General features: G+C 47.5%; 1 protein-coding gene across 1 annotated transcript in view; it reads left to right on the top strand.

Moving 5' to 3' along the window:
* The window catches only part of TBX5 (T-box transcription factor 5), a 45,458-nt gene that overhangs the window by 18,223 nt on the left and 1,856 nt on the right, over positions 1–25,379 (top strand). The window contains exons 7-8 of the mRNA XM_057746115.1: positions 106–197; positions 17,023–17,249. Coding sequence (XP_057602098.1) covers positions 106–197; positions 17,023–17,249 — 319 coding nt within the window. The remainder of the gene's footprint in view (positions 1–105; positions 198–17,022; positions 17,250–25,379) is intronic.

Genomic DNA, 25,379 nt, shown 5'->3' with positions numbered 1-25,379 from the left:
TGCCAGAGGCTGCGTTCCGTGACATTTATTATTAGCCGGGTCTCAAGGTAGTCTTGTAGCAATCAAGTGAAAATGGAACTCTCTCTCTCTCTCCCCTTCCTTCAGATCACCCAATTAAAGATTGAAAATAATCCCTTCGCCAAAGGATTCCGGGGCAGCGATGACATGGAGTTGCACAGGATGTCGAGAATGCAAAGGTAAGAAAGCGGGGTCCTCGGCGCCCCCCCTCCCCCCCGCATCCTCAGCCCCCCACTAATAACCCAGGTGAGCCAGCAGCTACAGAAGACCAAGCACAGAGACATGGGACCCTGTTTGCCATCGAGAAAAAGGAGAAAGAGCCTCTTCAATCTCACTTTCTGATAACCCTCCACGGGGTCTCCTCTATCAGGCAACCTGGAGCGCGTAGCTTTGGGGGAGAGCGTGTCTGAGGGAATCTGATGGTCTCCATCTGCCCACGGAGCAAAAGCTACAGTTTTCTCCCCTTTCTCTGTTGTCTCTCTCCCTCTAGTGAAGTCCGCTTTCTCTCTTTTACCCCCGTAAGTCACAGCGGATGCATGATTTTCTTTTCTGCAACAGCTCTAGGTAAATGAAAGGGAAGTTAATGGCCTGATTTCCTGGGGGTGATATACAGACAAACTTGACACCACGTGGTATCCCAGGCACAGGGGTGGGGTGGTGGGGTGGGTGAGGAGGGTGGGATTGGAAGCTGGTGATAAAAATCGCTCGGTATTTTTACGTATTCTGTGGTCACGGTCGCCGATGTGATGAATAGAAGGGGCTGTGGCAAATGGACATAGTGGGAATTTGGTCTGATTTGAAAGGATTGTACAAGCGTTGCCAATTTTGTCAAATATTCTCTCTATCTCTTGGTAGAGTTCCAGAATAACTTACCATATGGCAAGAGAATTTAGAAATACATCTTGATCCCTTCGACCAAGAAAGGTTTTTTTTTTCCCCTTCCCTTTTTGGTGGGTTTAGTATTTCAAAATAAAATGAGGTCATCTAGGAAGCTTTTCCTTATCCTTTCTGGAAGACACGAAAAGGGAGGGTTGGGCAGATGGACAGACGTACCCATTCAAAGGAGGAGAAGAGACCTAAGAAAGAGAAAGAGAGAAAGGCTGTAGCTTTGTCAGCTTTGTGGTTTGAAATTTGGGCTTAGACATACATGCGGTGCAAATTGTTTTCAGATAGCGGGCTTACCGGATCTGATTTTGCATGCTTTTAAAAAATAAATATGCTGGTATCTTCAGGTGGGACATGTACACCACACTCATATGAATTCCCACATTCATAACTGGTTTCCTTCACAGTCATGGATTTGTACAGTGCTTTTCGTGGCGAAAATAACCAAGTTCTTAAATTATTATTTAGAAGCATTTTTGGCTTTCCATGTCTACATTTGGAAATTGAAGTTGGATGTAATCTATTGTTGGTGGAAAAATTGACAACAAATATCGCTTAAAGGTGAAAGAGGCCGAAGTATTTTCGGCCATAGGCTCGGGGTGCCAAGTTTTTATTTCTGTGGTGTCTAAACCCCCATCCCACCCTATGGTCTGTCATCACGGCAGCTTAGCTGTTGATGGACAGTCTCATCTTGGTCCTCCTGCAGCTAGGGGTCCAGGCTGTGCAGGTAGGGGCTGGTTCCAGCCTGCAACCGAAGGGCTTTATCCATCCCCCACTTCTTTCCTCCTTCCCACAAGTTCAAGAGCAGGTGGGATCATGGGTTTAAGGTGTTCGAATCGCCCCTTCAATCTTATCCGGTCACCAAGTCCTGTTGATGCTGCTTTTTACCATATCTCGCAATTCACCTGCTTTCTCCATCCAGGCTGCCTGTTCCAGCCACCACCATCCTCACCTTCCACAGCCTCCTAACCTCTTTAGACCTGACGTCAGCTCTGTTCCACTCCCGGACATGCTCCAGGCAGCTGCCAAAGACGTCTTTGTACAACGCAAATCAGACACACTTACTGCACAGCCTAGAATACTCCCAGGCTTCCTGTTGCTCTCAGTGTCAGGTCCAGGCTCCTCGGCGGGGTTGATCATGACCTTCCATCAAAAGCCTGACCGCACCCCCTAGCTTCTTTCCTCCCTAGTGTCCCCTCTCCCTCTCAATCATGCTGAAAGAGCTGCTCTAAATCTGTCTTCTTTCCATTATTTTTGGCCCTTTGAACAACACATTTGGTCCGCCTCCATCTTTCTCCCCTCCTCTTCTATCATCCGCCCATCACTGAAGCCCCCTTGTAGCTACTCCTTCCTCCAGGAAGCTTGCCCTCGCCCGAGACTGCATAGTCGGGATGTGTCTGTTCCCAGGAGCCCTCACCACTTTCCCGCTTCAGGCCGGGGCCCTGCGCTTTGGAAGCTGGTTGGACAGATGTTGGGCGTTGAAGGAGAGACAAGTGGGGAAGGACAGGTGTTGGAGGGCTCACATGTCAGCAGTCCTGGGGACTCTCTCCTACAGCTCTGAACAACACGGCTGATTAGATGTTTAGGCAGATGACTCTGCTTTGGTCTGAACTGGCTGCCCTAACCATCCTCTAGTTAATGCAGATTGGCTGAGGGGTCCTTCCTGGGTAGGCACTTGGAGATGGAAGGAAGGAAAGGTGGTTGGTCCTCAGGAGGAGTCAGTGATTGACATGTTGGATTGAAACGCTCAGTTTTTGAGCCGTGTGTCTCTTGGTAGCCGGTTAGGAGTTGCACTGGGGGACAAGAGGGCTGAACTAACCACTTACCAGGCTGGGAGAGTGGACAGGGTCGTCTGCCCAGTTCTCTGGAGAGGTTCCCTGGGGAGGAGAAGGAGCAAAGCATAGAGGCTCCAATAAACTTTGGAGTCAGACAAACCTGGGTTCAGTCCTTGGTCTGCCTTCACCAGCATGTGACCTCAGGCAAGAGATTTCACCTCACAGAGCCTCAGTATCCTCATCTGTAAAATGGGCATAAATAAATATGGCTTCCCCTTTCTGGGATTCTTGTAAGAATTCTATGAGAAAGTGCCCGAAGAGTGCTTGGTTCCTAGTCCACGCTCCCCGAAATGATCCGAGTTGGAGAAAACTCCTCACGACTCCCAGTTTTGCCCTTGTTTAGGATTTATTCTGGGCTGCGGTCCCAACTCCCAGGTTGCAGTAGGTAGTGACAAGTGGGGAAGATGGCTCTCCGGAGACGCTGTGATAACAGCCTGGCTGGAACAGCAGGCTCACTGTTGATCTTGTAATCCTGTTTCCTGTCCCCCACACACCCGGTGACAGCTGGCTCAGGGAACAAAGCTGGAGGAATGAAATTTCCTCTAATCCAACAATCTGATGAAGGGAGAGGGTGGGGTTGCAGGGGTGCTGAGCCTTCACTCGCAGTGATCCTGCATAAATAACTTGTGGATTAGCTTGGCAAATGTCTGGGCACTCACCCCCCTCTCTGTCTCTTCACCCAGCAATCTGGGTTTGGAACACGCAGAGGGTGTCTTAGCTATTTTCCAACATTTATGTATGGTTTCTAGTTACAGAAGGAGTAAGTGCTCATTCTGAAAATGGGAGCGCGAAGGGAAAGCACAAAGAAGAAAATAAAACCATCCCACAAATCCTGCCTCTAGCTGAATGGTTAAAGTACGTGCTAAGGTTATTTTGAAAGGTTAATCTGTGGCTTAAAAACATCTTATCCCTAAAAACCAATATTTCCCAAATTGCCGTGCCCCCTCCCCTGGTGACAAACGAGATGATTTCAGAGGCTCCCCGCAGACACACAGGCACATCACGCTGATTTCATAGACAGAATTGCTTAGAATGAGACTGAGTTCTTTTTCTTCTCTCTATTGGGGGTGGGGCCGTGCCGTGAGGCATGTGGGATCTTAGTTCCCTGACCAGGAATCGAACCCACATCCACTCAATGCAGAATCTTAACTGCTGGACCACCGGGGAAGTCCCCAAGACCAAGTTCTAAGGAAGGAAGGGAAGAAGGAAAGGAAAGGGGGAGGGAGGGAGGAAGGAGAATTAAGGCTGATTATTTAAGGAAAATAGTCACTAAATGGCAGGAGCGCCGGTATAAAGATTTGGTGAACAGTGTCACATTGTCACGGTGATAAGCACGTCGCAGAAATCTGGGAGATGCACCTAAACGCTCACCCTGATGAGAAAGTGTGGGAGCTTCACTGTTAAAGGTGAACAGGAACTTCCTAGGAGTTCAAGGTACCGGTGGGGCCAAGACCAGGGCCATTGAGGATGGGGAGGGTGCCTTGTGGGATGAATGGGATTTGAATCCATTGGGAGGAAGGGTTTTCTGGGTTGGATCAGGGAAGAAGTGGACAGGGGTCTGCCCGTCTTGGGCTCCGGAGGAGGTGTCAGACGTTAAAGATCTCTGAATGCCAGCTGGCGTGGCACTATGACAGGGAACTCTATTCCTAGAAGCAAGGGGTTCTAGAGGTAGAAGGGATCACAGGAGGTGGCATCTGGTCCAGCCTTCTCCCTTTTGTAGAAGGGGAAACTGCGGCCTGGAGACTTGTTTCGTTTATTCAGTTTTGGATCTGTTGCTTTCTTCTTTGGCTAACACACCTTCACGCAGGGCTTACGGGAATGCAAAGGTGACTCCGTGCACCGAGGGGCAGGCTCCACGGATGGTAAAGCAGGCTCTGGAGCTCGGGTCTAGGCTACCATGCTGTTGAGCCCCGGGGCCCCCTGCTCCATGGAGCTTCTATCTCCTCATCTGTAAAATGGGAGATAATTATAGAACTTACCTCCAAGGGCCGTTGCATGGATGAGATGAGGTAATGCGGGTGTCCTCATTACTATTGCTGTACAACACATTATTCCTGAATTTCACGTGGACCCAGCACGAAGCCCTGGGTTCTGAGCTGTGCCTGGGCTCTGTGTGTGTGAGACTCTAAATCCAGGACAGCCAGAGCTCCAGCATTTAGCTTCTGATGCCTCTGTGGCCCACTCAAGGGGGAGGAGGTACAGGCAGCCTCGGTCCTTCCATGGTCCTTCCTACAACTTCAAGGGATTCGTGGGGTTCAGGATGCTTCAGGTGCTCCGGATCTCATCCACTTGCAATCTGCTAGCCCTCGGGAGTGCTCCCTAAACGCGACTTATGGTGGAAAGACCAGGCATCGCTGGGTGTCACTGTGCATGAGGTGAAGCAGGGGGTGCCCGGGAAGCACTTTGGTTTAGTTCAGGATTTGTGGGTCGGGAATTTGGGAAGGATGCCTCCGGGCACTTGTTGGTTGCTGTCAGGTGTTGGTGGGGGCGACAGGTCTGTAGGGCAGACAAGGCTGCATGTCCAGGATGACACACCCCCGTGACCGGTGGGGGACACTGGCTTTTGGCTGAGAGCCCATCTCGGTGGTCCACTGGAGCATGTGCACGTGACCCATCCAGCATGGTGGACTCAAGGGGAGCCAGACTGCTTCCATGATGTCAGTCTGCTTCTGGAGAACCACAGGGCCTTTGCTCACTACATCGTGGGAGCCTGTTGTGTCTCTTCTGCTGCATTCTGCTGATGGAACGAGGCTCACTAAGGCAGACCCAGATTCCATGAGGAGGGCCAGGGATCCTTCGGCTAGATAGAAGGAGAGTCAAGGAGAGTGTACCCGTGTTTTAACACGGCCCCAGTGTGCCCAGGAGCACCTGGCACCGTCCCTGATCTGGAGTGACCCTGGATCATGTCAGGTGTTGAGATGGGATCTGTGCCCTCATGAAGCCAGAGGCCAGGTTGACTGCCAGTCAAGGCGCAGAGCCCTGACAGTGAGCTTGGTTTCTTCGGGATGGAGAGAATCCCCGTCCACCCCGCTGGACTGCCAGGTCTTCTTGGAAGGACAGACGAACCCCAGCATAGGAAGAAGCAGCAGCAGAGTGCTTCCCCGGGCACGTCTTGCTTTCATTCACACAGAGTGGCCGTGAGCAATAGCTGGTCTCTCCAGCACACAGAGTGTTCATGGAGTGTTTTGGAGAGGCTAGCAGAGTGCAGCGGTGGCGGCTTCAGAGCTCTTCGTGGGAGAATTGAGAACTGAGGTTGCCTCTGCTTCCTCAGTCTTTTACTGGACTGCAGATGCCTTGGCAGGAAGTCATCTCCAGAGCTGAGGTACCTGGAGTCTCGTTTGGCTGGCCTGGATTCTGAGCCCCTCAACCAGAGAGCAGATAGAAAAGCCTAGAACCCAGGATGTCCAAGGTAGAGTGAATAGGTTGATTTTGTCAGCCCCAGGCTGTAGACGTCTCTGCCCACCCACGTGAGAAACCGACCGTTGTCCCCCACCTCTGAAGTGCATGTCACCTCTGCCTCTTCTTCCTTTAGGGTGGGATTTCTTAATCAGAATCTAAGATCCCTTTGGAAAATCCGATTAAGGCAAGGAACTCTGAAAAATTCACAGGATATAAATAGAAAAAAATGTCAAACAATTTCAAGAGATTCATGGGGTCCAGGACCCTTCAAAGGTTAAAATCCTTCTTGTTTTAAAAAATTTTTTTTTAAATTTATTTTATTTATTGGCTGGGTTGGGTCTTCATTTCTGCATGTGGGCTTTCTCTAGTTGCAGAGAGTGGGGGTACTCTTTGTTGTGGTGCATGGCCTTCTCATTGCAGTGGCTTCTCTTGTTGCGGAGCACAGGCTCTAGGTGCTTGGGCTTCAGTAGTTGTGGCACATGGGCTCAGTAGTTGTGGCTCACAGGCTCTAGAGCGCAGGCTCCATAGTTGTGGCAAGGCAGGTGGGAACTTCCCAGAGCAGGGATCAAACCCATGTCCCTGGCATTGGCAGGCAGATTCTCAACCACTGTACCACCAGGGAAGTCCCGGTTAAAATCCTTCTTCTTTTTTTTTTTTTTAACAATTAAGTTTCTTTCTTTCTCTCTTTCTTTTAATACATTTATATTTTTATTTTTTATTTATTGACTGCATTGGGTCTTCGTTGCTGCACATGGGCTTTCTGTAGTTGCAGAGAGCGGGGGCTACTCTTCATTGCGGTGCGCAGGCTTCTTATTGCAGTGACTTTTGTTGCGGAGCATGGGCTCTAGGCGCTCAGGTTTCAGTAGTTGCAGAGCGTGGGCTCAGTAGTTGTGGTACACGGGCTTAGTTGCTCTGCGGCATGTGGGATCTTCCCAGACCAGGGCTCGAACCCATGTCCCCTGCGTTGGCAGGCAGATTCTTAACCACTATGCTACTAGGGAAGCCCCCGGTTAAAATCCTTCTATTGGAGCCATCCCTTTTTTTCCAGCCCTTCCTTCCTGATTTTAAATGAATGTTCAGCTCCTAACCTCAAATTGTCATTTTTCAAATGGAAACCTCAGCACTCTTGTGTTCTCGTGCTTGTGGTTAAAGGTGATGGGGGAGTCCAATTAGTGAGGACTGATTTCCAAGACAGCGGTTCTGGGGATGGCGTTAACTTCCCGCTTCTTGCTGTACTTTTGTCCAAGCATGTGGCTTCCCCCAGGAGTTTATGTAAAACAAGAGGGGCATTATATTTGGGAGACCAAGTCAGCCTGAGTTGTAAAATGGTGGTTTGTCCCAAAGGGTCCTATCCTGGGTTCTGGTTGTCCATTATGTCCACCATCATTTAACTTTTCCCACTGTCAGCAATACTGTACCCACCCCTGTCCTCCCTCACCCCCTGCCCCAGAGAACCTGCTCTTCAGGGACAGTGTCTGTGGGCAAATCACATTGAAGCAGCATTTCTCAAAATGTTGGCAGACATCACAATTAGCTGGGGGTGGGGAGGCTCGTGAAAAAGTAGATTTCTGGGTCTCGCCCCCAGAGGTTCTGAATCAGTGACTCCAGGGAAGGGGTCCAAAACTGCCCTCTTAACAAGTTATTTGATGGAGGGGTCCCCTGATTTTACCTGGATAATTTCTGGGCCCTACCGAATGAGCAGAGACATGCAGAAAATGATGTGTAACCTTACATGGGCTGGACTGTTTTGTAAAAAAGAACTCTTTTCTTTACTTGGTGGTCAACTTTGGCCGAACATTAGAAGTACCTGGAGTGTGTCCCAGTGTTTTATTATGAAAAATGTAAGACATATAAGCAACATGGAATAATTATATGGTGACCACCCACATACCCACTGATTAGGGTCTACAATTAACATTTTGCTATATGTTTGCTCAGTCACACATTCATCCACCAATCTGTCCATCTGTCCGTCTGCCCATACACCTACCAATCTACCCATTTATCTCTCCATCCATCATTGCATACATTTATTTATTCATCCACCAATCTGCCCATTCACCAGTCCATCTATCCATCCATCCATCCATCCATCCATCCATCAATCCATCCATCTTATTTTTTTTTTTTGGATGCATTTCAAACAGTTGCAGGCATGAGTATCTTTCATCCTTGTATACTTCAGCATGCATACTATTAACTTGGATTCAGTTTTCGTTCCTGATTCTCTATTTCAGGTAAAATTTTACATATTATGAAATGCACAAATCTTAAGTGCACCATTCACTTCTTGACAAATGCACACCTGTGAAACCCAAGCCTGTATCGTAATACAGAACATTCCTTTACCCCGGAGAGTCCCCTCATGCACCTTCCTGATTGATTCCACCTCCACTTCCCCACCAGAAACAGTCACTACTCTGATTTTTTTTTTAAACTGTAGATTAGGTTTGTCTATTACAGAATCTTATATAAAAGGACTCATACGGTGTTTCCCCTTTTGCATAAGGCTTTTTTCTCCTGGGGAGCTTTTAAACCTCCCAACGTCCAGGCTGCGCTGCAGAACAATGGTATCAGTATTTAAAACAGCATTTCCCAGGTGATTGCAGGATGCAGCCAAGTTTGAAACTCAGTCCTCTGGAGAGATTTCCCCATCTCTACCCATCCCCACCTTAAGCCCCTTAAGCCTTGTCTTTCAACTGTCCTATCCTAGTGGTTAATGTTCTCACGTTAAGAATTTGTTTTCCTAGAGACCCGTTCCCCCATAGGTGTTTTTTGGTTGGTTGGTTGTTGTTGTTTTTTTTTTAGGGAGAGAGGCAGACTTGTATATTAGTCCACAGAACATTTAGCATTCCTGCAGAAGTGGTTGCTTTGGGGTGACTTTGCCAAGGTCAGCATTTCACTGACAGTCACCAGGAGGTCCTTGACTTACTTCTGCATGACCAAGGGACCCCCCGTGATTCCCATCAGAACAGAAGAGGCCTTAACACAATCCCTTGAGTACAGGAAGCAGTTTCAGAAAGGTCCCTGTCCCAGGTTAGTCCTGGTCCCCCCACCCTCTGGCTTCCGGAAAGACTGAGGCCCAGCCTCAGAAAGCACCCCCTCCACCTTCCCACCCTCCCTCCAAAATCATTAAAAAAGCAAAAACAAAAAAACTACTGAAACTAAGTCCTGGTTAAACGTGTTCAAATTAATTTTATGAATCTGAAGTAAGGTATCGAGCTTTCAGATCCTGGAAATGCTACTTGATGTACTATTGCTAAGAGCCTGCCAAAGGTTTAGTTTGCTTTGATCTTTCATGACTGTAGCTTGACATCCAGCTTTTGCCTTGGGGCTCATGACTATGCTGTGACAGGGGCCCTGTTATTCCCATCTGCAAAGGGAGAAGCTGAGGCAGGGGGAGATATTGTGAACCATCCACACAGCTGGTCCAGGACTTTTCTCGTGCTTCTGGAGCTGCCTCTGTGGTATTACTGAAAACCTTTTTGTGAGTCTCAGACCCCTTTTGAGTAGCCGAGGCAAGTATGGTCGACAAGCTCTAATGGTCTGGTATTGGGGCAGGAGAGAGGGGCAAGAGATTCACAGATCAGTTGAAGCCCTTGCAAGGTAAGGACTTCTGCTTCAAAATATAATCATGTGTGGTTTATAACTGGTGTTTATCAAGCAGTGAGTCCCAAATATATGTGAAGCCTTTCCAAGCATTATATCATTTGACCATCCCAAGCGACAGCGAGTCTGATTATTCCCATTTTCCAGACAAGAGGCTGAGGCTCAGAGAAAGGAAGGTCTTAGCCAGCCACACAATGGCCAAGTTGGTAGCTGGGTACCGAAGGAAGGCACATCTACACAACCCGACTTCAGAGCTGCCATTTGAAATGACCATCCTGACATGAACTTACGTACTGATTTAATAAGGGAACCCCAAGGTCGCCAACCAAAGTTGTCATAAATGGTATGACATGGCCAGAGAGGACATTGTCTTTGAGTTACTTTTTTTTTTTTTCTTTGGCTGTGCTTCGAGGCTTGCAGGATCTTAGTTCCCCAACCAGGGATCGAACCCATGCCCCCTGCAGTGGAAGTGTGGAGTCTTAACCACTGGACCACCAGGAAAGTCCCAGTCTTTGAGTTTCTTGGTGCCTCTTACATCAGACAGCCCTAGTTGAAGCAACCATGGGAAATTCACATCACTTCTTTGTGTCCCCCGGCCTCACCCACGAGATAGAAGAGTCAGCGCTCACCATACTTTTCTCCAGCTCGCTGGTGTGATGAGAACTGAGTCATAAAACAATTGTGAAGCACTTTGTAGACAAGGAGGAAGGAGCGATTATTATTTGCAGAGCTAAGTCTTGCCTGGGGTGAGCTGCCTCCCGTCCCTTGAATGCCCACACATGTCAGATCAGAATCACTCCCCCAAGTGTATCAGAAAGTTAATGAATTGGGAAGGCTCTTGTGGGATTGTGGGGCCTCCTTTTTCATTTTAATCACCGATTAAAGTGCTAGCGAGAGAAGGAATTTGCTCCCCGAGAACAGAGATTTTACAGTCCGCAGCCTTGCCCCAGTGCACTGCTTTAGTCGTTTGAGAAAGGCTGCCAGAAACTGAGTAAGCATTGCCAGGGGAAAACAACAACAGAACCCCCCCCAGCACCCCAGCACCCTGCCACCTGCTCCCGTGAAAAGGCCAATTCAGTCGGCTGCAGTGGAAAACATTCTTGGGGCCGTTCGTTAGCTGGCGGCAGGCTGCAGTGCTGTTTGGCCGTGGGTTTCAATATTCCCTTGTAATGTTTTACAACCCAGACCCGGCGACAATGGCGTCATTCATTGCATCCGCTCACGTGGAACAGAATGTGAGAGGGAGGCAGAGCTGAGAGAAGCTGGTCTCTGGCCCTGATACCCAGGTACTCAGGACCCTGATTGGTGTCCAGACTGGGCAGAGCGCATCCGTGTCTGCAGGATGTGGGTACAGCTGTTGATACAGTGGAGAGCAGTGGGATTTGACATTTGCTAAAGCAGGAGTGATTGACAGTTTGACCGGTAGGGCTTGATGTTGCCCGGTGTAGCCAATATCTAACTCTGGCATCAGAGAGGGTGCTGTGTGTGACAGAATGGTTGTGTTGTCCCAGCAGGGATGGGGAGGCAACAATCCCCTATTATCAAGTGTAAGTTGGCAAGAGCTTTGGAATAGCACTGACCCGGGGTGCAGCTCAACTTTATCTGTTCTTAGCTGGGTGATCTGGGGCAAGTTGCTTAACCTCTCTGAGCCTCATTTTCCCTGTCTCTAAAGTAAATCTAATCCTACTGGCAAAATGGGATGCTTGCCAGGATCAAATGAGGAAAAGCAGATAAGTCAATCCGGACAGCGGCGGGAACATTAGGAGGCACAGGAAAAACAATGTGGATAATGAGGGAGATGAGGGTGAGGTTGGTGGTCGTGATGATGGTGAGAGAAACAGCCCCCCGTTGCTGCCCTCTTCCCAGACACACGAGGGCTTTTCAACTTTCACTTTAATCCTCTGGTGCCCTGCGTTCTGCAATGATGCTCTCAAACTGAGGAGGAACATAATTTATCTTCTCATCATAGGGACTTCAGAGGCTTTTGCTGTGTTGCTAGTCACCGAGCTTCTTTGATTGATCCATTGATGAGCCCGGGAAAAATGATCCCGGGACTTGCTTGATGGTCCAGTGGTTAGGACTTGGCGCTTTCGCTGCTGAGGGCAGGATTCGATCCCTGTTCAGGAAACTAAGATTCCCGAAAGCCACGCAGCGCGGCCACACACACACACATACACAAGATCCCAATGTTGTTTGTTGGTACCATTTTCTTCTCTTTGCCTCCGTAACCTCATCCTGATCGAGAAGCCACTCCACTCTTCTACGCCTTGCTTTTGACACCTGTCAGATGGATTCAGGGATGCGATATTTCAGAGAGATGTGCGTGATTGACGGTGGGGATGATGTTTCAGTTTCCTCAGAGAGAAGCAAACTGAGCGGGACCAGTGGTTATTGGGATAATATGCCTTTCCCACTTCTTTAAGTGTTAGTAATGAAAAGCAGGATTTGGCTCTTCCAGAGGGTAATTTTGCAATTTGGCAGTGCTGAGAGAATTCCACGGAGTCCATGGATACATTCTCTTGTAAATTCCTTCAGCCAACATGTTTTAAGAGTTATTTTCTTGAATTAAAAAAATAATCGTCCCCATTAAGAATATCAAACTAAAAGAGATTTCTCCCTGCCTGGTGGATCCCTGACAGCCCAGTACTTGAACTAAGAAGAACCTAAATAGAATTGCCAGTGAGATTTGACAACTTTTATGTTTTATTATTATTGTAATTTTTCCTCTTTTTTTTTTTTTCCATTATGTAGCTTCAGGCCCCAGGGAAAACTATAAAGCTAATTTCATTCCTTTCTGCCTCCTGGCCCCAGGAGGAGAGTCTGAGTGGTAGAGCCATTCAGAATGGCCCCAGCTTTGGTTCTGAGATGGCACAGGCCACGGGAAAGCTGGACTAGGAGACCCCTGGGTGTCGTGAGGGTGTCTGTAGCCTCATGGAAGCTTGGCAGACACTCTGTTGTCCCCTGCCTGGTTACTCTGACGTACTTTCAGATGACAAAGGCAGGGGCCCAGGGTGGAGACTTGTCACACCCCTGAGGGTTGGGAGAAGTGAGAGAGGAGTCTTGGGCCCCAAACACCCGCACCCCCAAAAGCATATTATGTTTTAAAAATTGAAAGAAGTCATTAGGAGATTGTCTAGAAGTAATTTGGGGATGGTTCGGTTAGAATTCTGGTGGTATCCCTTTGTAGCTCTGTGACCCTGGGAAAGGTATTTCGTCTGCCTGGGCCTCAGTTTTTCTAATCTTTAAAATGGGTACCAAAATGGTATCCACTTCACAGGGTCATGGAGAGGATGAGGTGAGTGGATGCAGCATCCTTCAGACTGTGCTAGGTGAGGTGCTCTTTGTACGCGAGATAATTTCAGGTGTACTTTTTGATTTTAAGGAGTAAGTATTTATTTTAAATTGCATTAGAGGAACTATAACTAGGACCACAAACCCTTAATTTCATGGATATTATTACTCAGAGTGAGGCGAAACTTTAGATAAAGAATTCATTTTAAAAATGGAATGAGTTGAAGAATAATTGGTTCGTAGCAGAAATCACAGCTAAGTTCGGGATTTCCTGATACATGTTTCTTCTAGGGAGGGGTTCTTACCCTGTTCAGGGCCATGGGCCTCTCTGGCAGTCTGGTGAAGCTTAGGGATCACTTCTCAGAATAATCTGATTAAGTGTGTAAAATAAGATGCATTGATTGCCAAGGAAGCCAATTATACTAAAATATAGTCATCAAAATCTTTTCTAATTGGCAACAGAGTAATATATGCACTTTATAAATGTCTTAAGTAACAGGATCTAGTAGCAGGTCAAAAATGACTGTAATTTTGAAGTCATCATGAGCATAAATGGTGTCTGGAGACACGTACAGCTGCAACGGGATGTGAAATTATTTTGTTTCTGTTGATGACAGTCGCTAGGGCCGCTAACTCAACTGTGGCTTGTTGCCGAAATTGTAACAGAAAGGAATACTAAATTCCAATTCAGGATTAGTGAAAATAAAGACATCATTTTGAAAATCCAAGTTTACACCCCTCAGTTTTTCCCCAAGGTTAAGATATCGAAGTTAAGGAGACAGGCTAATGGCATTACTCCCTCTTGAGAAATTTTTTGGGCTGAAAGCACGAGTCATTTTGTAACAGCAGTCATGATGGTTTCTACTATGTGTCAGATATTTTCTAGAGTGTGCTGTTGAATAATTTCAACAATCTTGAGAGGTAACTGATGCCCAAAGAGATTAAGTGCCTTGTCCAAGATCACACAGCTGTTAGCCACTACATCTGGTATAGAACACATATTTTCCTGAATCTAGCACCTTTATTCTTCCCACTATACCCTGATTCTTAGATGCTCAAGTAAAAATCAGAGTCCAGTGGGTTATCAGGAAAGGGAGGGTGTCTGGGGTACCCAGGGCTGACTGCCATGGTTTCTCCAAACTATCTCTGTATTTTCCCCATTTTGTAGATGAGGAAACTGAGGCTTAGCTAGATGACCTACTGACTCTGACTCTGTGACCTTTATTTGAGTGCCATGCTACAGACTTGGTGGGGTGGAGGACCCATTTCTGGGGGTTGCATGAAGAATGGACATTTTCCGAGAAGTATTGATAACACCTTTTCTGGATCCACAGATGGCTGGCGATCAGATTCAGATCCTGTTCTTTTTTTTTTTCTTTCTTATTTAATTAATTAATTAATTTATTTATTGGCTGCATTGGGTCTTTGTTGCTTCATGCGGGCTTTCTCTAGTTGCAGAGAGCAGGGGCTACTCTTTGTTGAGGTGCGCGGGTTTCTCATTGCAGTGGCTTGTTGAGGAGCACGGGCTCTAGGTGCGCGGGCTTTAGTAGTTGTGGCATGTGGACTCAGTAGTTGTGACACACGGGCTTAGTTGCTCCATGGCATGTGGAATCTTCCTGGACCAGGGATTTAACCTGTGCCCCCTGCATTGGCAGGCGGATTCTTAACCACTGTACCACCAGGGACGTCCCCAGATCCTATTATGCCCCTCTGACTTCCAGGGGCCCTGCTTGCAGGAAATGTGGGGGAAGCTTTGAGTATCTTCAATTTCATTTTCATTTCGCTTTCCATCCAAGCAGGTCTTCCCGTGTGAATTTCAGCTTTGTCACCGGAGGTTGGTGTGGTGGGTGGGGGGACGTGGGGAGAATGAATGGAGAACCTGAATGTCGCTCCAGGAAGCTGTAAGCACTTCCTTTACTTGTGTATTCCTCCTAAACTAGCCCTCCTGCTCCCCTATATAATAATTATATTAATAACTCATATAATAATTCTGTTACTAATTAGTAATAATAATGATTATTTCCAACGTGAAATATTCACCTAAACTTCATAAATGCTCACTATAAAATGAGTCAAGCAATGCAGACGTGCATAAAGTAATCAGTTGCTCTAAAAGTTCTCCCATAACCCCAGCTTCTGGAGGGGACCGCGGGGATTCATTTCATAATCTAGATCGCATTGCTTCCTACCTCTTTAACTTAGTTTCTCTCACACAGATTTCTGAACGTGTGCATATACAGCCTTCTCATTCTTTTCGAAGGCTGCATAATATTCCATCGTTTAGGTCTATCAAAGTTGATGCAACCATTAATGAGGACATTTAGGTTGTTTCTAGTTTTTTCCGTCATTATAGTCAATGCTGCACAGAAAATCCTCATACTGATGTCTTTGGGTACTGATCTGAATGGCTTCTTAGGAAAATCCATAGTAATGGGGTTGCTCGGCCCACGTTATCGTACATTTTAAAAAATGGATGCTATTGGGAATTCCCTGGTGGTCCAGTGGTTAGGACTTGGTGATTTCACTGCTGTGGTCGCAGGTTCAATCCCTGGTGGGGGAACTAAGATCTCACAAGCCATGTGGTGTGGCCAAAATAAAAAAAAAAGGATGATATGATATTGCTTTCTGGAAAAGATGAGCACATCACCCTTCCATCAGGCTACACACTGTACTGGTTACTCTTCTGTCCAAGATTTCCTTTCCCCATCCCAAACGTTGGCAGTCCTCTCCCTGTTGTGGATGTGGGAAGATTATGGGTCAGGCTGTGCTCTTCTTATACACCCCGGGTGTTTCTCTCGCTTCTCCCTGTTATCATTGAGCTGTCCCTCCTTTGAGCTCCTCTGCAAACTCTCACTCTGATCCCTTCCCCACCCACCTGGTTTGCTTGGGGGCTCTTGGTGAGGCTCAGTACCACTTTTCTCCTTTCCAGGAGAGGTTTCTGTTGAATTTCCCAAGCTCTCAGGCGGGAAAAAAAAAAAAAAAAAAGGAATACCTGGTCTGAAAGCTGAAGGGAAGGGAATGTGGAGGACCAATCGTAAGAGTGTGAGGAACCAGATTTTGAGCACTTTGGAGGAGGCTGGACTTACGGCATCAGAAACTGAGGCTCAGAAAGGCTATGTGGTCCAGAAGTCAGTCTGTAAGTGGTGGAGTTAGGACCTGACATTGGATCTTTCTGGTGTTAGTTTCCATGCTCTTTTCTCTATCTCCTCCTCTTTCTTCTCCGTTACCTTCCCTCTCTCTCTCCCTCTATTCTGTCTCCAAAACTGTGACAGTCCTGCTGATGGCTACCATTTGTTGTGTTTTAAGTCTTTCACATGTATTAACTCATTTCTTCTCTCAACAACCCTTTGAACCTGGAGGGGTTTATTATCCCTTTTTCACAGATGTGAAAACCAAGGCTTGGAGAAGTTAAGTATTATGTCAGTGGCAACAAGTACAGCAACTCGAAAGGAAATTCTAAGGCACAAGCAGCAAACTCTTCAGATTAGGGTTACTTAGGTTCTTATGTGACTACCCCAGGTGGTCAGCTAACATTCTTCACTAATGTTGGGCAAAGACCGCGGCCCAGTTTTAAAGATGGAGAGCCGGAAGTTAAGTCTCAATGACGTCTCAAGTCTTTAGCTTTTGAATTAGGGAATTCAAAGAGGTCTAGAATAGGATGAAATATTTCAACTGCTATAGGTGTTTATTGATTTTTAAGAGGAGTTCTGAACTTGTGATGCTCATTTACCTTTTTGCATACGTATAGAGCTATTCATAAACCTACTTGCCTAATGTATAAGACATGAAATAGTCGTGACTAAATATGTATTCCATGGCATAAGATGCACTTGACTACATAATTGGATCTCTTCATTCATCAAAGATCCCTTTATTTCTTACCCTGTGATTTTTTCCAGTGGATTCTGTGACCCTGTGGTTCAGCCAGTGAAAAGATCTCTATCAGGCCGCGGATCAATGTTACTTTGCATCTTCTCTCTTTCAGTAAAGAATATCCCGTGGTTCCCAGGAGCACGGTGAGACAGAAAGTGGCCTCCAACCACAGTCCTTTCAGCAGTGAGCCTCGAGCTCTCTCCACCTCCTCCAACTTGGGGTCCCAGTACCAGTGTGAGAATGGTGTGTCTGGCCCCTCCCAGGACCTCCTGCCCCCACCTAACCCGTACCCGCTGCCCCAGGAGCACGGCCAAATTTATCATTGCACCAAGAGGAAAGGTGAGTACGACAACCCTGCCCATCTGGCTACTTTCTTTACTCCTTCCTTCCTTTCCTTGAAAAAAAAAAAAACATGTAACTACATGTATTTATCTTAAAAATGTAAGCAGTGCAAAACTACATAAGAGATTGTAAGAAATTGAAACCATTGGAGTAAAACTAAAGATTCCTTTGACACGTCCCCCCCTGCCTTGGGAAAAACTTATTTGAAATGTTCAGACCCATTTATTTTTTTCTACTTGTACACACACACAAATACAAAGAGTTTTGCTTTTACTTTTAACAGTTGATATCATACTGTATCTATTTTGCAATTTGCATTTTTTTTAAACTTTAGAATACATCACAGATATCTTTTCATGAACCTAGAGTGGCCTCATTCTTTTTAGCTGCTGAAGAGGAAGTAGTGCCCCAAAAAGGTAGAGCTGAGTTTTCGTTGCCACTAGTGGTCAGGGGGTGCGCTTCCAGGGAACCTCCTTGGAATTAGATGTGCCCTTTAGTCCACGTGCGGGGTTTCTGCCAGGTGGATTCTGAGCTCTTCTTTCCTTTCCAGATCAAATCAATACCAAAAAGATGGGGAGGGAGAAAAGAAAATCACAATAGATTTTCTCTCCTGCACGTCCCCTCTTTAAATCTACTAGGCTGCTGTCTGAGACACGCCATCGTTTCCTTTACCAAATGAGAAATGGGTGACTTTTTCCTAAGTTATCTGAGTCCAAAGGGGAGGCTAAGGCAGGAAATTTCTGGTGGCACGTTTTTCAAGGCAGAATCGAAAGCGTTGATGTGGGCAGGGTGGCCAGAGAAACAGATTTGAGTCTCAACCCTGCCGCCAGCTTCCTGTGTGACCTCAGGCAGGTGTCCTAGCCCCTCCGTGTGTCAGTTTCTCACTTCGTAAATGATGCTAAGTTCCCTTGAGCAATTGGTGCTTGATAAGCTGGGTGGCAGCTGTGATGGAATAAGTGGCAGGTATCCTTCCAGAAAGTGAGTCCCAGGAGGGAGCGAGGAGAAGGCTGCTCACCTAGGTGAAGGTTCGGGAAAACAGATGTAAGGGGAGGGGGCCGTGTAGCCTCATGCTTACGCGCGTGGTTTTCAGAGTCAGACAAGTGAGATGACTCCTACCTTTCCCATTTTCAAATGTTTATGATTAGGGGCAAGTTACTTAGTAAATACCTCTAAACCTCTCTAAAAAACGTCTCTAGATTTGAGCCTGTGACTGGACCTGTCTCATGGACTTGGTATGAAGATGTCATGAAATCACGCTTGTCCTGTGTTCGGCACAGGGCTGACTTAATAAGCCAGCCCCGTTTTGCTCCAGCAGGCCCATGGCTCAGTCTTTAGAGTGGCCTGCTGGACCTCACGGCCCCAGCAGCCAACACAACGCCTTTCAAAATCCAGTGCCTGATGTTCGGACCTTCTTCTTTTCTTCCTTTTATTGGCCGTGTTCATGGCGTGCAGGATCTTACTTCTCTGACCAGGGATTGAACCCGGGCCCCCTGAAGTGGAAGCACAAAGTCTTAACCACTGGACCACCAGGGAAGTGCCCCATAGACCTTCTTTAAAAAAACAAAAAACCCAACAATTCACTAACCAGAACCGATGGAGAAGGATGCTTTGGCCACTTTCTCTGGAGCTGGGGTGACACGAGGAAGGGAACACAGTTTAGCTATTTGACATTTACCAAAATCACGTTTTGAAGGTGGGAAAGCTGTCATGAGTCCAAGCCTGGGGCTGGGGAGCTGACCTGGGTGAGAACGAGCTTTCCAGACTTACCTGAAACCTATCCAAGCTCCTTGGATCTGGAAGGCCTGAGCAATGTCACCGCATCAGGCCCCCTGGCCCAGCTCCCAGCACGACCGCTGCCGAATGGGCTGGAGACCAGATGCCTGCAAACATGCCTCTCCAGGCACTAGCAGAGGTTAGGAATGTCCCATAGAGCACCGGTCCCTGTGCAGAGATTCTGGTTTGTATTATATTTAAGGGTGCCCTGCCTAGGTTCCAGGCCACAGCCTTTTCAAGAATATTATTAAGTATGTACTCTTATTAACCCACTTTACAGATGGGGAAACTGAGGCTCACAAAGGGAAAATCGTGAGCTGATAGTCCTTGAAGGCAGAATTTGAACCCAAGCCTGATCTGCAGATTCTGCCTGGGCCCTGAACCACCTCCCTGTCTGCCTCTGTTACTTTTGCTTATGAGCTGCAGTCTCCAAATTTCATTGTCCACTAGAGATCTGCTCTTGAGACTGGGTCAGACATGCTGATGAAAAGCTCACCAGGTTTGAATTAAAGAGTTCTTTCGATGAAATTAATGCCAGACCAAAAGAGGAGGAGGAAGTTACAAAGAATCAGGGCGCTGTTTTAAGTTCAGTATTTACAACAGCATTCTTGTAAATGCAGTCCTGGAGGGCACAGGGCGAAGGCTTTGAATGCAAGCCTGATGAACCTCTTTGGGTGATGTGAGCAGTTGGCCTGCATGGGGTGCTTTGCGGGACCCTCGAGTGAACTTGGGATCAACTTGAGGTGGCCCCTGGGGAAGCTGGAGTCGATGGCCGGTCCATGGCAGTACCTCTCAGCAGCTGACACTTTCCAGCAGTGTGATCATGGGTAACTCGTTTCAGCTTTTTGAGCCTGAACTACCTTTTCTGCAGAACGGGGATGACAGTAGCACCTACCCTGCAGGGTAGTTATGAGAGGAAATGAGGTAATCCAGGTAGAGCATCTAAAACAGTGTCTGGTACCTGTAAGTCCTCTGTTGAACGTGAGCTAGCCACCGCCCTTGGGAAACTCACACTGTCGCAAGCAGCTCGGACGTTATATGACTCATTATACACTTGTTTGATGACAGTGGCGAGCGAATGTATGAATGCTGTAAAGGAGATGTGCAAAGTGCTACCCAAAAGCAAAGTGGGGTATCGATTGGACTAGGGTGGGGCATCGGGGAAGAATTTCAGCTGAGGTCTGCAGAGAGTGGGAGTTGGATAGGAGATTGGGGAGCTGAGTGGGTGTCCAGGCGTTGAGAAGAGCATGCGTGCAGCCCCTCGAAAGATGGGGAGCCCGCTCCCATGGGGGAGAGGACAGGAGGCCAGGGTGGCTGGAGCACAGAGCAGGGGAAAGTGAAAGGAGGTGAAGCTGCTGAAGAAGGCGGGGACGAGCACGCCGCCCGCCCCCGTGAGCCATTTTGGGGGGTCTGGATTTTATCCTAACAGTGACGAACGGCCATTGGAGGGGTTTGAACCCCTGAGGGGCAGGATTCGAGTTGTGTTTTGAGGCAGTCACTTTGCTGTGATAGAAGTAATGCCGTGGCCCCGTTCAGAGGCCGTTGCAGGCTCTCAGGTGTGAGATGACGGTGGCTTGGACCAGGCGATGTCAGGGGATTCAGGACCTCGTGCCTGGTTGCAGATAGCAAGGTAAAGAATTGCCCCTCTTTCACGGATGTGGACACTGTGGCTCAGAGAGATTGAGAACCTTGCCCAGAGTCACCCAGCTACTGAGCGGCTCCACCCCAAATTCATCCTGAGGTCTGTGCACTCGGGGTGCAGGGCTCTTCTCACCTTTGCAGAAACCTCTGCCCTTCTCACCTCCCTCCATCCCCCAAAAGGGAGCTCCCAGGGACAGAGAACATTCCAGCCAAGCTCGGTCTGTCCGGCCGACCTGCCTCGGAGACCACAAAAAGCAGTTCATCATCAGCCTCCATTGTAAAGTGATAAGGAATCAGCAGAGGTTTCCTTCCAGTTTGGGACTCCCGTTAAGTGATAACTCCATGGGTGGCTTTCCCCCCATCCCGGCCCCTGCCTGCCCCACTATCTGACTTCCCCTCATTGTCTGTCTCCTTTCCAACCAGCCCAGGAGGCAGCCCCAGTGAAATGTCACAGGGCCCAGCCAGCCAGAGGGCCCCCTGTGTTTGGATCCAGCTGTCTCCAAACTATCTTTCCCGATGGATGGAGCCGAAAAAGCTGGGAAAGTCTTTTATCAACGCTGCTCAATCAAACCCAGGACCCCGGGGCCTGGGAGAGCACTTGTCTGTCTTTCTTTTCCCCTCCCACACTGACAGTCCTCCCCACCTTTGGAAACCAAAGGTGACCCAAATAAAGATTTCAGCAAAGCCATTTACTGCATTGGATACTGAGAGGGAAAGGGGAGAGGGAATTGGAGATAGTGGAGGGTATTGCATTTTCTCAGTCTCCGTAGTTTTTAGAGCAATTCTGCATCCTTTTCTTCACTGAATCCTCTCTGCAATCTTTGAGCCACTTGCAGGGGGCAAACAGAGGACTGGGAGTTTGGATTCCCAAGGTTATGTGGCTGGTGAGTGGCTGATCTGGGATGCAGTCATCAAATAAATATTAATTGTGTGCTTACTTTGTGCTGGGTGCTGTACTGCATGCTGAAGATAAGGGGGGAGCAGAATGGCAAAGGTTTCTGTTCCCAGGAAACTTGTATCTCACTGGGGGAGACAGAGAGTAAGCAAGTCAATACGTTTCATGGCTTCAGATAGTGGCTAACTGAGATTTGAACCGGAGTCTTTTGATTCCCAGTCTAGGATCTTCCCACAATACCATCCCAGTCCTTTTTACTTTAAGGTTAAGAGCTAACAGCATGGGGGCAAACACACACACAAATCCATCCATCCATCCATCCATCATCCATCCATCCACCCATCCATCCATCCATTATCCATCCATCCATCCACCCATCCATACATCCATCATCCATCCATCATCCATCCATCCATCATCCATCCATCCGTCCATCCATTATCCATCCATCTATCCACCCATCCATACATCCATCATCCATCCATCATTCATCCATCCGTCCATCCATCCATCCATCCATCATCCATCCATCCATCATCCATCCATCTATCCATCCATCCATAAGGGTCAAGGTTACCACCTTTTCATATTCTATGAAAGTGGGTTTCGTGAAGGCTGAAAGGCTGGGGCAGTCTAGCAGAAAGAGCACTGCTGGGAAGTCAGAGGCCTGAATTAGAGTCCTACTTCTGACTTGCTGAAGGTCACTTGGCTAAGGAGTGGCTGCTCACTGCTCTGCTTCTAGGGTCTCTCAAGACTCCACCATGGTCTTTCATCTGAGTGAACTCCATTAGCACGGAAAATGACCCATTTGGGAATGGTGACCATATTTGCTCCATGGGATCAGTGATTTGAAAGCAGCTCTGTGAGTTTCTTAGCTCTGGAATCCACCCGAATATCTTCAAGTTGGATGACCTTCACAGAGCCGTCTATCCAATCTTCCAAGAGGGAAAAGAGAGTCGACCCGCATTACTTGGGTAGATAAGATGTGAATACTTACTTTAGGTCCAAGGAAGGTAGAAACTAGACTGCACTATTATCTTAATTCCCACATGTAATTTAGGTACTATCCCATGTACAAACAAGAACTGAGATTGGAATGGTCCAGTGGTTCGCCCAAGGTCATGTAGCCAGTGAGTCAGACACATAACTCTGTGCCCTAAGATCTGTGTCCTGGATTCATCATTAAAGTCAATTTATCAGAACCTACAGCATCCAGAAACATGCAAGGCACCAGGGTTTTTCACAGTGCTGTGTGGTGATCAGAGGTCAGAATCAGGAAGAACTTTACTGGCACTTCCCTGGTGGTGCAGTGGTTAAGAATCCGCCTGCCAATGCAGGGGACATGGGTTTCATCTGTGGGCCAGGGAGATCCCACATGCCACGGAGCAACTAAGCCTGTGTGCCACAACTACTGAGTCTGCACTCTAGAGCCCGTGAGCCACAACTGCTGAGCCTGAGCTTTAGAGCCCTTGAGCCACAACTGTTGAGCCCATGTGCTGCAACTACTGAAGCCCACACGCCTAGAGCCTGTGCTCCGTGACAAGAGAAACCACAGCGATGAGGAGCCCGCGCACCACAATGAAGAGTAGCCCCCACTCACCGCAACTAAAAGAAAGCTCATGCACAGCAAAACAGACCCAACACAGCCAATAAAATAAATAAAAAAATAAATTTATTAAAAAAAATTATTATAAAAAAATAAGCTAGCATTGAGTTTTTCTTAGGACTTTGCATCAGATCTTTGGAGTATTAAGGACTGGAATGTGTAATTTTATGATTTTCCAAAATGTGCGCTGGCCTTTTTCATATTATCCTTTCTTTTTTTACTTGTAACCAATCTGGAAGGGGATCAGAAACTCGGGAATGGTTAGTTTGTCTTTTTTTTTTTTTTTTCTTCTCTTGCCAAGGGTGCCCTGCAGCTGTACTTTCTGTTATTGGAAAGGGGAACGCCCTGGTTAAATGGAAAACCCAAAGGTTATGATTCCAGCAATAATGGAAACATTCACATTTATGGATCTTGGGGGGAGGGTGAAAGAAAGAATGGAGGAAAGGAATCAATTGAGGAGGTGGCCAGGACAAAAAAAGAATTACATCGAGTGCAGCAGTGTCTTTAAGACGCCCCCAAAACGCCCAGTTGAAAAATGTAAAACTGTGGACACTTGCTCATCTGGATGTCTTCAAACATCTGGGTGGTTGGCATCATGCAGCTAGAACACCTGGAAGAGTGATGGCTGCATTTTTCACTTTCTTGGGGACCAGTGTTTGGGTGTCCTGTGGGTCCCAGATGTGTTCCAGAAAGAGCCTAGCTAACAATAAGTTTGCTTGCTGTTAGGTGGGTATAACCTTAGTGTAGATATGTGTTATTTAGGGAGATTTTTTACTTACCTGGGGGTATCACTCGGAGAATGATGTGAGTAGAGCGTTGGTTTATAGTCCAGTGTGAAGCTGTAGGACTTAACTGTGGGGAGAATGCTTAACCTGAAGCTTTATGTCTAAGGACCACTCTTCACACAGTGTCAGCCTCCTGCCCTCACAAGTCCTGCCCTCCTCCCCCTGCCCCTGCACAGGGGAGGATGGAGAGGGGCCAGGGAGGTGCACCGAGCAGGACCACAACTACCCGTTGACCAGCACCTGGCACTTGGTAGGGGTTCCATTAATATCTGCTGGGTGACTCGAGTGAGTGGCATTGCATAGTAGATATCCAGAGAGCTGGTGGCAAGGTTTGGTAGGTGAAATGAATCAGGCCTGGCTTTCTTTTTAGGGCTATTTATTTATTTATTTATCGGCCACGTTGGGTCTTTGTTTCTGTGCACGGGCTTTCTCTAGTTGTGGCGAACTGGGGCTAATCTTCGTTGCAGTATGTGGGCTTCTCATCGCGGTGGCTTCTCTTGTTGCGAAGCACGGGCTCTAGGCCCACGGTCTTCAGTAGTTGTGGCTCATGGGCTTAGTTGCACCACGGCAGGTGGGATCCTCCAGGACCAGGGATTGAACCCGTGTCCCCTGCATTGCCAGATGGATTCTTAACCACTGCGCCACCAGGGAAATCCCCAGACCTGACTTTGATTCCAGCTTCTGCTCCTTTCCAGCTGCATGGCCTTGAGCAGGTCAGGTCTCTGAGCTTCAGTTTCTGCCTCTAAGAGATGAGAAGGAGAGCAGCCCCCTCGAGGAATGGCAGTGAGATTACAGTCAGATCACTTAGTAGGTGCTCAATAAATAAGAGCTCTTATTTCCTCCTTTATTTAGTTCTATGTCCTGCCCTCAGGCCATCAACCATCACAGTGGCCACGACTGTAGGAATGTCCCAGTGTTTCATTTTTCTTCACACTCCCAAAACTCAGGCATATTTCTTAACGTTATTCATTAGAAAGAGATTGAAAGTGAAGAAAGAAAAATCTCCAGTTTGGGGAGTAAAATTCCAGCCAAGGAATGAATCTGTGTGAGGTTTACATCATGGTAGAAACTCCCAAGTATTGCTTCCCTTGAAGGAAACACCTGGAGGTGTATTATTACAGATGAGGTCTGCCACAACACAGGTGGTGTTACCCTGGCAACCAGAGCTGCCCTGGGTGATGGATATCAGGAGATTTACATGCTCGATTTTATTCCTTAGCGGCCCAGTGAGGTAAGTATTGCTAACTCTGATTCAAAGATGATAAAAATGAGTCCCAGAGATGGCAGATATTAAGTAATAGAGCTGATATTAAGTAAAAGAGCCAGATATTAAGTCAAAGAAGCCAGATTCAGTCACATGCATGTCTAGATTTCTTAACCTGGGGTCTGCATTTTATGGCATCCTTGAGCCGCCTGGAGTTGCGTGC

Source organism: Hippopotamus amphibius, chromosome 8, assembly GCF_030028045.1.
Source record: "Hippopotamus amphibius kiboko isolate mHipAmp2 chromosome 8, mHipAmp2.hap2, whole genome shotgun sequence".
Classification (NCBI taxonomy): Eukaryota; Metazoa; Chordata; class Mammalia; order Artiodactyla; family Hippopotamidae; genus Hippopotamus; species Hippopotamus amphibius.
Note: the sequence above shows the minus strand (reverse complement) of the source record. Positions and strands in the feature narration are given on the sequence as shown.